This window comes from Miscanthus floridulus, chromosome 18 (assembly GCF_019320115.1).
Source record: "Miscanthus floridulus cultivar M001 chromosome 18, ASM1932011v1, whole genome shotgun sequence".
NCBI lineage: Eukaryota > Viridiplantae > Streptophyta > Magnoliopsida > Poales > Poaceae > Miscanthus > Miscanthus floridulus.
In genome coordinates, this window is record NC_089597.1 from 23,464,762 (window position 1) to 23,477,980 (window position 13,219).

Here is a 13,219-nt window from a genome sequence, read left to right on the forward strand (position 1 = left end):
GTGCTTCATTGGTGAATGTTGGCTGGGGCTCGAGGGATGTCCTTCGTGTCCGCCCCATGCGATGTTGGGTCTCAGTAGAGTTTATGGTTTAAGGTCATTTTTTTCTTTTAGCATCGGGGAGTCTGTAATCTTTTAAACCTTTGTACTTGAGGTTCTTCTCTCCTCTTTTTTTCTTCTATAATATAATAATATGCAGCCCTCCTGCGTGTTCGAGAAAAAAAAAATCTCTGATGTGACTGAGTGAGTAACAGCCAATTGCCCTTATGATTCTTGCTCACCAAGTCACCATCACAACACCCACAAGCATGTTGTTACCAAAATCTGAAGCTTTCTTATTGTGTCTGGAGAATTGGGTTATGGAAACGTGTGATATTACCCATCAGGTCCAGTTTTGTTGATAATATAGTTTACAGAGAAGATTTGTTCGTTCGCACTCAATAAGGGAGCACATTGGATTTATTTATTTATGTATTTTTGTGCGTACATTGAACACTAACCAATCAAATTTCTCGAATTGCGTTCAATGTAGGGAGCGTGACAGCTTCATCATCCACCATGTCCGCTATGCTCTCCACCATTACAATGCCAAACACCCGGTATGTCCATTTTACTTCATTCAAGTAGGAAGTCAATTATTCCTTATCAATTTCATTGCAATTTGTTCCTGTCCCAAGCTGCATGACATGACGTATATAATTGATCTTTGCCTGCAGGGTGAAGAGTTTTGATGTTGTGAAGCCTCTGATGGAATCTTGCGTGCGTTTCAAAGGCCAGATGTGGTACCATGTCAACTTCTGGGCTCGCTGCCGCAAGAGCAAAAAAAAGATTAAGCGCTTCTTTGCTGAGGTGCACTACCAGTAGCATTGTTCCAGTCCTGGGAGCTAGGAAGCCACCCAGCAGCAGCTTAAGGCTGTGTCGGGATCCAGGGGCTAAAGTTTAGTCCATGTCATATCGAACGTTTGAATGTTAACTATAAGAGGACTAAACATGAGCTAATTATAAAACTAATTGCACAGGAGTAGACTAATTAGTGAGACGAATCTATTAAGCCTAATTAATATATATATAGCAAATGTTTATTGTAGCACTACGTTGTCAAATCATGGATTAATTAGACTTAATAGATTCGTCTCATAAATTAGCCTTAATCTATGTAATTAGTTTTGTAATTAGCATATGTTTAATACTCCTAATTGGTATCGAAAAGATTCGATGTGACAAGCCTAAACTTTTGTCTATTGGAAACAAAAGTAGACTAGCAGTAGCTCTGTCTGCTTGGACTACCATTTCTCGTCCCAGTTCCATAGTTGAAGCATGCATCATCATCGGTAACAGGGGAAATAATTTGATTCACTGTTACCCTGTCTGTTTAGAAATCCTGTTTTTTTTTCCCTGGATGTCTTCTTTTAAACTGATGCGACGATTTCATCACCGATACATGCTGCCTAGATAGGCTGTTTCACTGTTTTCGCTTGTTAGATTTTAGGTTGAGTGTTTGGGCCACATCCCAGGGGCGGCTGACCCCAGTCACGGACCCTTCTGACGACCAGCCCATGGACATAATCATCATCAGTATCCTGTCACAAGGTTCAAGCGAAGGTTGCCGCCAACAAAGACAAAATCATCCCTAGCGTATCATTGTATAAGACTCACGTGCCAGGTCTGAGTTGTAATTGGACCACAATTAGTTGTATTTAGCTATTGAGTCTTGTATTATGATCAAAACTATATAGCTAAGGGGCTACTGCTAGGGTATATTATACATTAGGACCGCCTACTAGTGTGTTCAGCCCCGATTACACAACTAAGGGGCTTGTGAGGTAGTGTTTAGGGTCCATTTATAGCTTCTATAGGCTTTTTTTAATACAAGCTCCATCATGGAAAATAATGAAAAAAATCTCCTCCCACCTTCCCTATAAAAGGGTTGAGGGGGGCTCTTGCCTCCCACTCACTCAGTTCTCTCTTTTTCCACTATCACCCCTCTCATGTTCAGTCTACGACCAACACAAGGTACATTCCCACGGGCGTAGAGTTTCTCTTATCTAAGCAACAACATCTAGCTTGTCTAGATGATCAACCAGCAAGAAACGCTTTTGTTTGATGTTGTGTTACGTACGTCTTGTTCTCTGCACATAGAAATAACATTATAGTTATAATACAAATTCCAAACAAAAACATCATAATCAATACTCCCTCCTTCTAAGTTTCATAGGCGTACTAGCTTGGGAAAAGTTTTCAAGTTTTACAGGCGCACAGCTCCTGCATGCTGTTGAATGCCTCGTTTGCACTGCATGCAGTTACTGCATCTTCCCGTATTCCCGGCCGCTCGCTTGTTTCCAGTGCATTGCATGGAAAGCGCGCTGTATACAACCCGGCCGCTCGCTTGTTTTTCTCTCTCACCAGCTGCACTAGCTTCCTCTCTCCCTTGTCTCTCCCCAACAGACTACTTTTAGCTCTCGGCCATGGAAGAACTGGCACCGGCCATGGAGGGCGAAGTGCCGGTGTTGGCCACACTTCCCTCTCCGCCATGCACTTCTCTGGTAGAAACGCTTAGCCCGCCTCTGGTGGAGACACCTAGCCCCTCGCCGGCGAAGAATGCGGCCACCTCGCCTGTGTTCATTCGTGGCCTCAACTTTGCGCCAGACTCCGAGGATGAAGCAGAGAAGGATGAAGCAGAGAAGGATGTGGTGGCCGGGGACGAGAAAGAGGTCACTGCAGCCGAAAGCAATCGTGTCACCATTGATCGCGAGGAGTGGCGACGCCGTCGGGGCATCGGGGTCCCGTGCTCTCGCTGTGGTCTTATACACGAAGAGTATAGGCTGACGTCTTGGATCTACGGCTTCAAGGAGTTCGACTGCAAGGTAATCTTCCCTAACATCGACGATCTAAAGATGGACGGCACCACCATATTGCTTCCTGCGCATATATGGATGACCGAGAGTGATGCTGATATTCCAGACTCGGTCTAGAGTGGATGTGGTTGATGATTAAAGTATTTGATCCATTCTAGTATTTTCTTTACTCAATTGGTGTAACCGGACAAGAGTACTAGAGTGTCTATCTATTTGATTTTGCTTGAGTTGTTAATGCTAATGTACCAGAAATAATTATCCATTCGAAAAGGTACTCGAAACATGCATTGCTTACCTTCTGTTTTAATCTAACACCATGACATGCAAAAGACAATCTAAACATCATGCCTAACAGAAGCAACAAGCCTAACCAACAAAGTTCAGTGCTCGGTTGTAAATGTCCATAGGACACTCGTAGGTAGTCAGAAGGTCACCCGTCATCTCCAAGTGCTTCTTCTTCATGTGTGGAATGTTGTAATATTGCCCTCCATTTTGCTTCATGATCTCTACCATGCAACTCTGTTGCGTTAGGAAAATCCTGTTGGACCTATCCACAGGGTACTCACGAAATGCCTTATCAACCTTTTCTACAATTTTCTCGATGTTGTTTGGAGTCCCCTTGTAAAACAACGCCTGAATTGCTGCAAAGAAACCAAGGTCCAACACATTAAGATCGGGTGAGTTTGGCGGCTGGCATGTTAGCCGTATGTCCCACCCGTCTGCTTGGGCAGCTTGCACAAATGCTGGATCATTTACAGCAATGTGCGTCTTCGCATTGTCCTGTTGGATGAATATTGGCATGCCTCTTTCTTCGGCTGGCCACTTCTCCTTTATTGCAGGGAGGACTTTGTTGATAAGGAATTGTCGGCTAATTTCCTTGGTAACCGACGTCATGGCCTTTGTAACCATAACACCTACACACAATGCATACAATTTTAGCAAAATTAAGTGGTAAAGATATGCCAATTTTTTCATAAAAAAAAGATATGCCAATTTGAAGAAGATATGCATGGCATACCTCTATCTCGGTTTGGGCTCCATCTCTTTGCCGGCTCTACGTAGACGAAGGGAAAATTGCCAATTTTTCCATCAAATGTGCATACACCATTCTCATCAAATCTAGGCCGAGCAACCACAGCAAGTACCATGACCTTCTCAATGAAGTTTTTGCTTTTAACCGCCCTTTGTGGTCTTTCTTCTTCATTAGCGAGATAGTACTTTTGGTTACGCCTAGTCCTATAGAACCACTTCTCATCGATGTACACGATGTTGTACATTGGATTGAATGTGGGAGCATTTGTAATGTTGTTTCCGAGCATGGACAAGCAGTACTTAACTCGGGCTTTCTTGTTATCATCAGTTAGACTAAACTTTAGGTCATTTGTGTGTCGACGGAAATAACCTTCCTTAAAACGATTATAAAGTGTGCTTCTAGATACACCGAGAGCATTCGCTAGATCCTAGAATGTTGTGCGCTCGTGCAATGGTACGGTTTTTATACTATCCATGTCTATCTCTATTCTTTTACGACCACAATTCTTAGTCAGTTTGTTTTTAACACCAGTTATCCCACCTAGTTGTCCTTCTCGCCATATCCTTTGCACTACCCTACGAGGCACATCAAATTTCTGTGCAACTTCTTTAGACACGCCACGCTGCAGGGTAGGAGGTTTTGTCTTTGATAACAAATCACAGTATATAGCCATCTTAAAATCATCGGAGTAGAATCTCCTCTTTCTCACATCTGGTCCTGTATAGGACAAATCTAAGTCACAATTTAAAAATTATACAGGCATCACGTATAATTATACAGGCGCATGCAACACACAGAAGCTAACAGCACACAGAATATCAATACTAGCACTACAGTGCCATGCAACACTAGAGAACAGCTCTATAATTAAACGAAGCTAGCTTACCCTGGGCGCCGTGTGCCTGTTGCTCTTCCTGGGCACCGTGTGCCTGCTGCTCTTCCTGGGCGCCATGTTCCTGGACTGCCTGCTGCTCTTCCTGGGCGCCATGTGCCTGCTGCTGTTCCTGGGTACCCTGTTCTTCGTCACCTACATCAGCGTGATCTTCAACTAGGAAAGCAAAAGGAAAAGAGAAGTCAATGTACGGATATCATATAAGTCTGCACAAACAAGTTGATTCAGGAGTCACCATTTTCTACATCGTCCCACACTAAGTGGTAATCGAGCTCATGTGCAGGACCTTCCCACTCGTCGATGGCATCCCAATCGATTGGATTGCCATTGAGGTCCCAATCCGTCGATGGTTCTTGGTTGAGATCAAATCCTAGTTGTGCCATGGATTAGAGAGAGGTGGGTGGTTCTGGTCTTTCTACCAGAGAGTTGAGCTTAACCTATGCCAGGACGACGGAATATATAGAGCCAAGATAGCTTCGAAATTTTGGGTGCAAATTGGCTTTTGGCGCGTGCTGTTGTATACGTAAAGCGCGGTGATTTTTGGTACTGAAATCGGCTTCAAATTTTGGCCAGCAAACAAACTACGCGGGGCGTGCGAGTTTGGCGCGCGGCCGTTGCTCCAGTTTGGTACGCGGGCGTACAAGCATGAGGTTGGCGCGTAACGGCTGTATTTTTCGCGTAGAGGCGTCCGGGGCGTGGAAACCGAACCGTTGGCACTCAGGAGTTAATACGTGCCTTGGTCTCGGTGAAAACTGCTTAGGCGCCTGTGAATCTTAGAAGGAGGGAGTAATACGAAACATCACATAACATTGGAAGGCGAGAAAACGTACTAAAAGTTTTAACTATCACAATTGCCGAACCTGACAAGGACACCCTGAAGATGGTATTTTGGCTCAGTTGATAATTGAATTTATTCATTACATCCTCAAATTGGGAAAATGTCATTGCTTATACACGTAGTATTCTTATATTAGTCTAGAGAAGAGAATATAGTAATGTACTGTTTTAACTATTATATGGGGTACCTGCGCTATTGTTTCGTCAACGAAGTGCGTGGAGGTGCAGCACCAGTGAGAATATGAAACAAAATATAGAGTTGGAACCTTTTCGTGCTAAGCTGCCGCTCCTCATAAACTGCGCAGCCTTTGCCGGTGTGAGAACATTTGATCAGCAAGTGGAGCATATGTAGGAGATGTGATACAACTGATCAAGTGTGTGGGCCAACTGATCAAGCGTGTGGACGAAATCAACAGTACCAACGCACCTCCTCCAGCATCGTATCTGATTCCTTTGCACTCTTGGGAGCAGCACAGATGCGATACTAGCGATGGAATAACGGCTAATCGAGTTATAGAGCTGCTTGACGCGAGAGGTCCCTCGTCGGGGACATTCTTGGTGTGTCCCTGGTACAGTCTTTTCGACGCCAAGGAAGACGGGAATCTTGTCTACATGACAGGCTGTGCACAAAGCAAGCATATGCAGAAATGGCCAGTGAGGTGTTTCGGACAATACAAGGTACCGATCGTACTACACTTGGTTGTTTGCTTTGCCTACCGTGTCATCGATGTGGAGCTACATTTCCTTACACTCCCTCCATCTCTTTGTATATGTTGTTCTCACTTCCCAAAAAGTCAAACCAACTCAAGTTTGACTAATTATATAAGAAAATATTAATGTTTATGGTACATAATAAGCATCACAATAAATTTATTTTGGAGATAAAAAATGTTACTAATATTTTGTATAAATATAGTCAAAGTTGAGAAAGTTTGACCAGCACGTTTCTCGTAGCGACATGGTCGAGAAGGCGCGTGACTAGGACAACAAGCACAGGAAAAAAGCTTAGGCGTACAGAAGACCAGTGGAGCAGCCATGGCAGGCCCTCAGCCACCGCCGATGAAAACACCCAGGCGTATAGAAGACCACGCAGAGATTGCGGTGGCTAAGGTCGTTGGAGCTCGGATGCAAACTCACGGTGGGGAAGAAGCATGCCGATGTCGGCGCGATGCGATGGGGAACGGGCGCGGTGTGGAATAATTGATGGGCATTTTGGTCATTAGCTAGTTTTAGCTGCCATTAGCTGGGTTGGAACAACTAATGGGATTTATTGGTTCCCATTAGTCGGGAGACCTTTAGCCGAGTTTAGTTGTGGGCTGTTTGGATCCACCACAGCTGCTGGTGGATCCAAACAGGGCCTAATTCTCTATCTGTAGTCCGCTCCGTGGGTACGTAACTTTCGTCCACTCATCATGTCCGTGCTTGACTGGTTTAGCCACTTCTCCTAATCTCTTCTCCCGGCATGACACCTGTTCTTGTGTTCCCAACCCTAGGCCTGTTCGAGGTGGCGGCGGCAGATCGACAACTTATCCTTTGGAACGTATATTTAACTAATAGGATGTTTGGTTTGTGATATGAGTTAGTCTATCATCATCTCACTCCTTACTTTTTTATGTTTTTTTAATGGATTGGGTTGATGCATCGTCACATCATTTCTCATAAACTAATAATTAGTATTAGTGTGAGGAATAGAACCATTCCATCAAATTTAAAAAATGGACTCAAGATGCACCACTTATTTAAAATTGTTTAATTTCTCAAACCAAACACCAACTTTCAACATCTTTTGTATAGTATATGAGTATATCCCGTCAAAGATAAACTAGTGCGCCCCTTTATGCAATAACTTTGGTTTGTATTGAAATGGAATGCGACTCAACGTTTACAACGTTATAAAAAAAAATTAACTCCGTTTATTCAGACACAAAAGTGCCCTATAAACCGTATTTATTCAAGACCACGTACCATCCCTGTGAAATGTGAATTGTCGTACAACACTGCGCCAACATGTCGCTGTATGTCAGGCTCGTGTGGCCGTGTCAGGGTGGGTATCGATATTTTCAGGCGAAATAGCTACGTACGCCTGGCCGAATGGGCCGGGTGACCTACGCTATATATCTACTGATCATGAGTGACAATGGGAGGATGGCAGTACGGGCCTCTGAGCCATCCCTCGGCGACCAGCCTGTTGACCGCCTCCGTCAGGTGGACGCCGTCCCAGGACTCGTGCCACGACGGCTCCCGGCACGCGGTGGCGCCCTTCATGCCGCATCGCGCGTCGAGCTCGAAGTTGTACCTGCCGCCGCCGGCGCCGCAGCACGCCGGGACGGCGCCGGTGCTGAAGCCGAAGCGCGCCGGGCTGCGCACCATCCGGTCGATGTGGGTGTAGTAGTCGGCGTACACGATCCTCACCGACGGGTACCTCGCCTGGAGGCCGGCGAGCCTGCTCTGGAGCAGGGAGTTCTGGTAGATGGACAGCTCGTTGAGTGCCTTCAGGCACCCGTACTCGTCGTAGTCGGCTGGGTCGTCGCTTGGGAGAAACGTGAGGTAGACCGCGAAGCAGCCCACCGGCAGAGCTCCCGGGACGATGATGTCCACTGCGCCCAGCTGGATCAGTTGCTGCGTGCGCGTGCGTACGTCCATGCAAGGACAGTCACAAACAAGTAGATGCCGGCCAGTCAGTTCAATCCGATCCATGGCCGCCGTACGTGCGCTCGTGAGTTAGTTGTTACCTCGACGCCGCTGGCGACGGTGTCGACGATGTTGGGCGTGTAGTTCCTTGCTTGGGCGACGGTGAGCCCGAAGAAGACCATGGCGTTGTAGTCGTTCCCGCCGAAGGGGCCGAACACGAACAGGGACCTCGCCAGGTAGTCCTTGCAGTTTTGTGCTTCCGGCGCAGCGCCGCCGCAGATGGACGGCAGCAGGTCCCTGAACCACTGGATCTGGACGTTCATGGCGCCGTTGTTCCAGACCGGGTAGCCGAGGCCGATGGACTTGAGGAACTCGAAGTCGAGGGCCGTGGCGCCCACGATGGCCATGCTCGCGCCACGGCGGAAGTCCGCGCCGTCCTGCTTCGACGGCGGGAGCAGCGGCAGCCCCAGCTCCTGAGCTGCATGCATTCGTTCTAACGTTCACCGCACCGGCATGATATGCATGCACATGATGAACAGATGGGTTTGCACGACTGAGTAAATGAACATATGCATGTGCGTGCGTGCGTGCGTACCGAGGAAGTCGACGACGAGGCGGCCGTCGGAGCAGCGGCAGGTGGGGTGGCCGAAGTAGGTCATGCCGTAGGGCGGCTGCGCGAAGGTGAGCAGGAGCTGGTTCGCCGCCGACTTGTTGACGCAGATGTTGCCCGTGTCGCCCAGCGAGTCCCCGAAGTTGAACATGACCTCGAACCTGCTGTCGCCGGTGCCGGCACGGGCCAGGAGGAAGCAGGAAACGAGCAGGAGACCAACGGCGCCCAGGGCTCGGCGATCCATGGCGCTCGTGGTATGCTGTATCTATCTGTCCAAGCACCAGACCGCGGATCAGAAATGCCGCCATGGCCATGTCCACAGACGGCTATGTATTGTCTTGGTGGCCCGTTGCATCGAGAGTGTCCACGTGTGCGTGTAGTGCTCACGGGCTCCGTGAGAACTTCGCCGTAGTCGGCGGCTACCTGACCGGCTGCCGGCCGAACCACCTCGCGATAACCTCGGTTTAATGCCGCTTGGACGCTTGCATTCAGGTTGCAGCATCGTGTCTCGATATCGTCAATGCAAACGCTGAAACGCTGGCACGGTGCGTGCCGCGGCCGGCTCGATCTCGCTTCCCCTCCTAACAGAGCTCGTCGTCGCATCGGCGCGATTCAATGGCGTGCGGTGCGGTGCGGCCGGACGGCCGCGCGGTGACGATGTCTCCGGAAGACGGGGAAGCCAGTGACGCCACGTTTAGCCGCTTCGGTGAGCTGGGTCTCCCCTCTCCTGGTCGGTACTCGGTAGGACACGACGACGCACCCCGTTTCCTTCCGCCCTGGTGGCATGGGCCCGGCCGGCGCAGTGAGCGTGCGGGAGGCCCACTGGTACCGGGACTGCCTGCTGGGCCGGGCCATTCGCTGAAGCGCAGGGCCTGGTCCAAACGTGAGGGAGTTCCTTCCAAGTTCCAACTGCAAGGATGGTTTGCCGTGTTAGCAGAGCACGCCTTGAAGGTTGGCTTTGAGTGATTGGAGTTTGGTGCCGCCAAATTTGGTCTGCCAGACTGTGGAACCTTTGTCCCATACTCCCATCATAGATGCTCCTCATTTAAGTGCATTGAAGCAGTAGTCTCTTTTGAAGATTACAATTTACACGGCGTTTTTGTAACTCTCAAATGCTGGCCGTCTCGGGCTAAGCTTGTGACTTGAATCGTGACTGAACCTTTTGGAACACCGCCCTACTCCATATGCTTTGTAAACAAAAGCAAAGCTCTTTTCCCCCCGTTCGATTACCCCTTTGACGTTCATACTAGCACGGTTTTTTATGCCAGCATGCCCCAGAATATACATAGAATTACTGCTTCAGTTATTGTAGTTTGTGTTGCATGAAGGTGCACAGAGGTGTTACATAATCTTAGTGATTTCAAGTCCTGTTTCACTCGAATTTTGTTTCTAGTATTTTTTGAGTGATTTGCCCTTTAGGATTACTCGTGTGACCATAGGGCTTCAATCACTTAGTTTTTGTTTTTGGTTACATTTCTGTGATTTGTCCCCTCAATGAGTGAACAGGGAGGACTGATCACTCGAGTTCCAAATAGACAGACCCTATTAAAATCGCACGCTACACAAGTGGTATTAGCATTGGTGTCACATGATGAACACGAGAGAATTACTATGCTTCAATTGATTATTTCTTGCTTATCACCTCCATCATCTTCGTGCCTGCTTCGATTCCAGCTAAAAAATACAATTAATCTGATTCCCCTCCCCTAACTTGAGTGGCCCGACCAGCAAACCAACCAACCAGCTACAAGCCCCCCGAGTCCCGGAGCTCTATGCCGAGATGGCCGGGTGGCAGTAGGCCCCGCTGACCCATCCGTCGGCGATCTTCTTGTACGCCGCCTCCGTGAGGTGGATGCCGTCCCAGCTGAGCGACGACGACGGGTTGGAGCAGGCGTAGGCGCCGGACATGCCGCAGCGCGCGCTGTTCTGGTAGTTGTACTTGCCGCCGCCGGCGCCGCAGCAGGCCCTGAGGTTGGTGCTGAAGCCGTAGCTTCCCGGGCTCTTGACCATGTCGTAGACGTGGCTGTAGAAGTCGGCGTACATGATCCGCGCGCCGGGGTACTTGCTCTGCAGGCTCGACACCTTGCTCTGCAGCAGCGAGTTGTGCTGCGCCGACAGCGCGTTGAAGCGCTTCAGGCAGCCGTACTGGTCGTAGTCGCCGGCGTTGGAGGTCTGGTACAGCGTGAGGTAGATCGGGAAGCAACCCACGGGGAGAACGCCGGGGACGACCACGTACATGGCGCCCAGGCTGATGAGCTGCTCCACGCCCTTGCCGATGGCGTCCACGATGGTGGCGCTCTGCCCGCTGGCTTGCTCCGGGGTGTAGCCGCCGAAGATCTGCGCGTTGTAGTCGTTGCCGCCGAACTCGCCCAGCACGAACAGGGACTTGGACAGGTACGATTTGCAGGCTGTCAAGAGAATCGAATTAATGGCGTCAGTGAGCAAGCGACCACCTCATCGATCATCGTCTTCCATGGTGGACCATGCGTGCGTGCATGGGATTTAATGGCGAACGCGGCCGGCATTGATGCCGTGTCGTGCACCATGTACGTACCCTGCGTGGAGCCGCAGATGGACGGCATCAGCTGCTGGAACCACTGGATCTGGGTGTTGAGGGGCCCGTTGTTCCAGATCTTGTCGGCGACGCCCAGCGACTGGAAGAAGCCCGAGTCCATGGTGGTCGCGCCGATGATCGCCATGTTGGCGCCCTGCTTGAAGTCGGCGCCGCCCTGCTTCGACGGCTTCAGCAGCGGCAGCCCGAACTTCTCGGCTGCATGCGCGATACCAAGCAAAACAGAATTTTTCAGCGTGTCACGTCGCGTTCGTCGACAGAGTGAGTGGCGAGCAGAGAAAGGTGCTCTGTTTTTCATTTTTTTGGAGGGAAGCGGCGCGTTTGAAATGAACGTGCAAAAAGAGAGTACCCACCCAGGAAGTCGACGACGAGGCGGCCGTCGGAGCAGCGGCAGGTGGCGCGGCCGAAGAAGGTCTCGCCGTAGGGCGGCTGGGTGAGCGTTAGGCCGGCGGGGGGACCGTTCACGCACAGGTTGCCGGTGTCGGACATGGAGTCGCCGAAGCTGAAGATGGCGTTGAACTTCTGGCCAGAGACGGCCAAGAAGGCAGAGGACACGGCGAGGAACACGACGGCGAGCCGAGCCGCCATTGCTGCTGCTGGTGTCTACTAGGCGTGCTCCGACTCCGAGCTGGCTAGCTAGCTCGATCTGCGCTTATACTAGGCTGATGTGATGAGCATGCGTGCAGGGGCTCCCTGCTTATATAGAGGGCGTCAATGGCGTGGGATGGGACGTAGCTGTTGCGCCATTAGCCCACCTCGTGCCAGTCCCCTTCGCCGGGCTGCGTTGCCTGCTTAACTACTGGACTGGTCTACCGTCACTCGGTTGTTGTGCATGCATGGGCTGCTTTTAGTTTTTTTTCTCTTCGTGTTTTCTTCCTCATTGGAGGAAACTTCTGCTTTTCTTCCGTCTTTTTCTTTTCTATTCTACCGGTTGGAGAGTGTTTTTTTCCTCGTGTTTTATCATATCAGTATCAAATCTTGCTCTGCTTTTGGTAACCACTTTCCAGTTTTCAAGATGTATTAGAGAATAAGTTTGTATATTTCCGGTATGAGATGGCTCAAGTGTAACATCATCAAGGTCCGAGTCATTTACGACTCTTAATTTGTGCTCTTTTACTTAATGGGAACATATATAGATCTTTTCTGAATATTATGTCTGTTAAAAAAAAGAGCTCACTTTCCTCAAAAAAAAAAAAGAGAGCTCAGAAAGGAGTGGTGTTATTTGTCGTGATCAACTTTGTAATAGATCAATTTTGTAATAGATGCTGCCTGCAAGAAAGGCTGGTTCAATGGGGCATGAAAATGTGGGTTAGACATTTCCTCCTGTTCCTAATCTGTGTCCAATAAAAGCAACATGATTGAATGTTATGAAGCATGGGAGCGCGTATAGTATACTGTACAAGTTGGAGTGCTGGACGAGCTATGTTTGATGCTTGTCTAGTATAGGAGCCATTTCAATACTGAAACTAACACCTTTGGTTTTACCCTAATCATTTGCCACTAAGTTGTATAATCTATGTAGCTGACACCTCATACAAGTAGGAATATCCTTTTGGTTAGCCCTGATGCTCTGGATTCTGAGTTCTTTTGGCAAATACTAAGGCCATGTTTGGCAGGGCTCTGGCTCCTCTGAAAATGGCTCCGGCTCTGGCTCCTCTGAAGGAGCAGTTCCTCTGAAGGAGCTAAAGCCGTTCTGGAAAACGTTTGGCAAAACGGCTCCTTCACACTAGACGACGTGAACCCACAGCAAGAAGCCGCGCGAAGCTCGTTTTTTATGCTTCTCCTGCGCATG

General features: G+C 49.0%; 2 protein-coding genes, 1 long non-coding RNA gene and 2 pseudogenes across 3 annotated transcripts; 2 read left to right on the forward strand and 3 right to left on the reverse strand.

Annotated features, from left to right (window-relative positions):
- The first annotated feature begins 275 nt into the window (after positions 1 to 275).
- Positions 276 to 977, forward strand: LOC136521785 (uncharacterized). Its single transcript, XR_010775675.1, has 3 exons — positions 276 to 364; positions 530 to 596; positions 714 to 977. It is a non-coding gene; the product is annotated as an uncharacterized lncRNA (long non-coding RNA).
- Positions 978 to 3,218: 2,241 nt separating this feature from the next.
- Positions 3,219 to 5,160, reverse strand: LOC136523481 (uncharacterized; annotated as a pseudogene).
- Positions 5,161 to 5,806: 646 nt separating this feature from the next.
- LOC136523482 (uncharacterized) lies at positions 5,807 to 6,451 on the forward strand (annotated as a pseudogene).
- Positions 6,452 to 7,732: 1,281 nt separating this feature from the next.
- On the reverse strand, positions 7,733 to 9,099 carry LOC136519560 (GDSL esterase/lipase At5g45910-like). The gene is made up of 3 exons (XM_066512947.1): positions 8,841 to 9,099; positions 8,347 to 8,723; positions 7,733 to 8,233 (listed from the first exon to the last, which is right to left on the reverse strand). The coding sequence occupies exons 1-3, from the start codon at positions 9,097 to 9,099 to the stop codon at positions 7,733 to 7,735; spliced, it is 1,137 nt and encodes a 378-aa protein (XP_066369044.1).
- A 1,350-nt stretch (positions 9,100 to 10,449) lies between these two features.
- Positions 10,450 to 12,109, reverse strand: LOC136520657 (GDSL esterase/lipase At5g45910-like). Its single transcript, XM_066514257.1, has 3 exons — positions 11,781 to 12,109; positions 11,410 to 11,625; positions 10,450 to 11,263 (listed from the first exon to the last, which is right to left on the reverse strand). The coding sequence occupies exons 1-3, from the start codon at positions 12,013 to 12,015 to the stop codon at positions 10,626 to 10,628; spliced, it is 1,089 nt and encodes a 362-aa protein (XP_066370354.1). The 5' UTR covers positions 12,016 to 12,109; the 3' UTR covers positions 10,450 to 10,625.
- Positions 12,110 to 13,219: the final 1,110 nt, after the last annotated feature.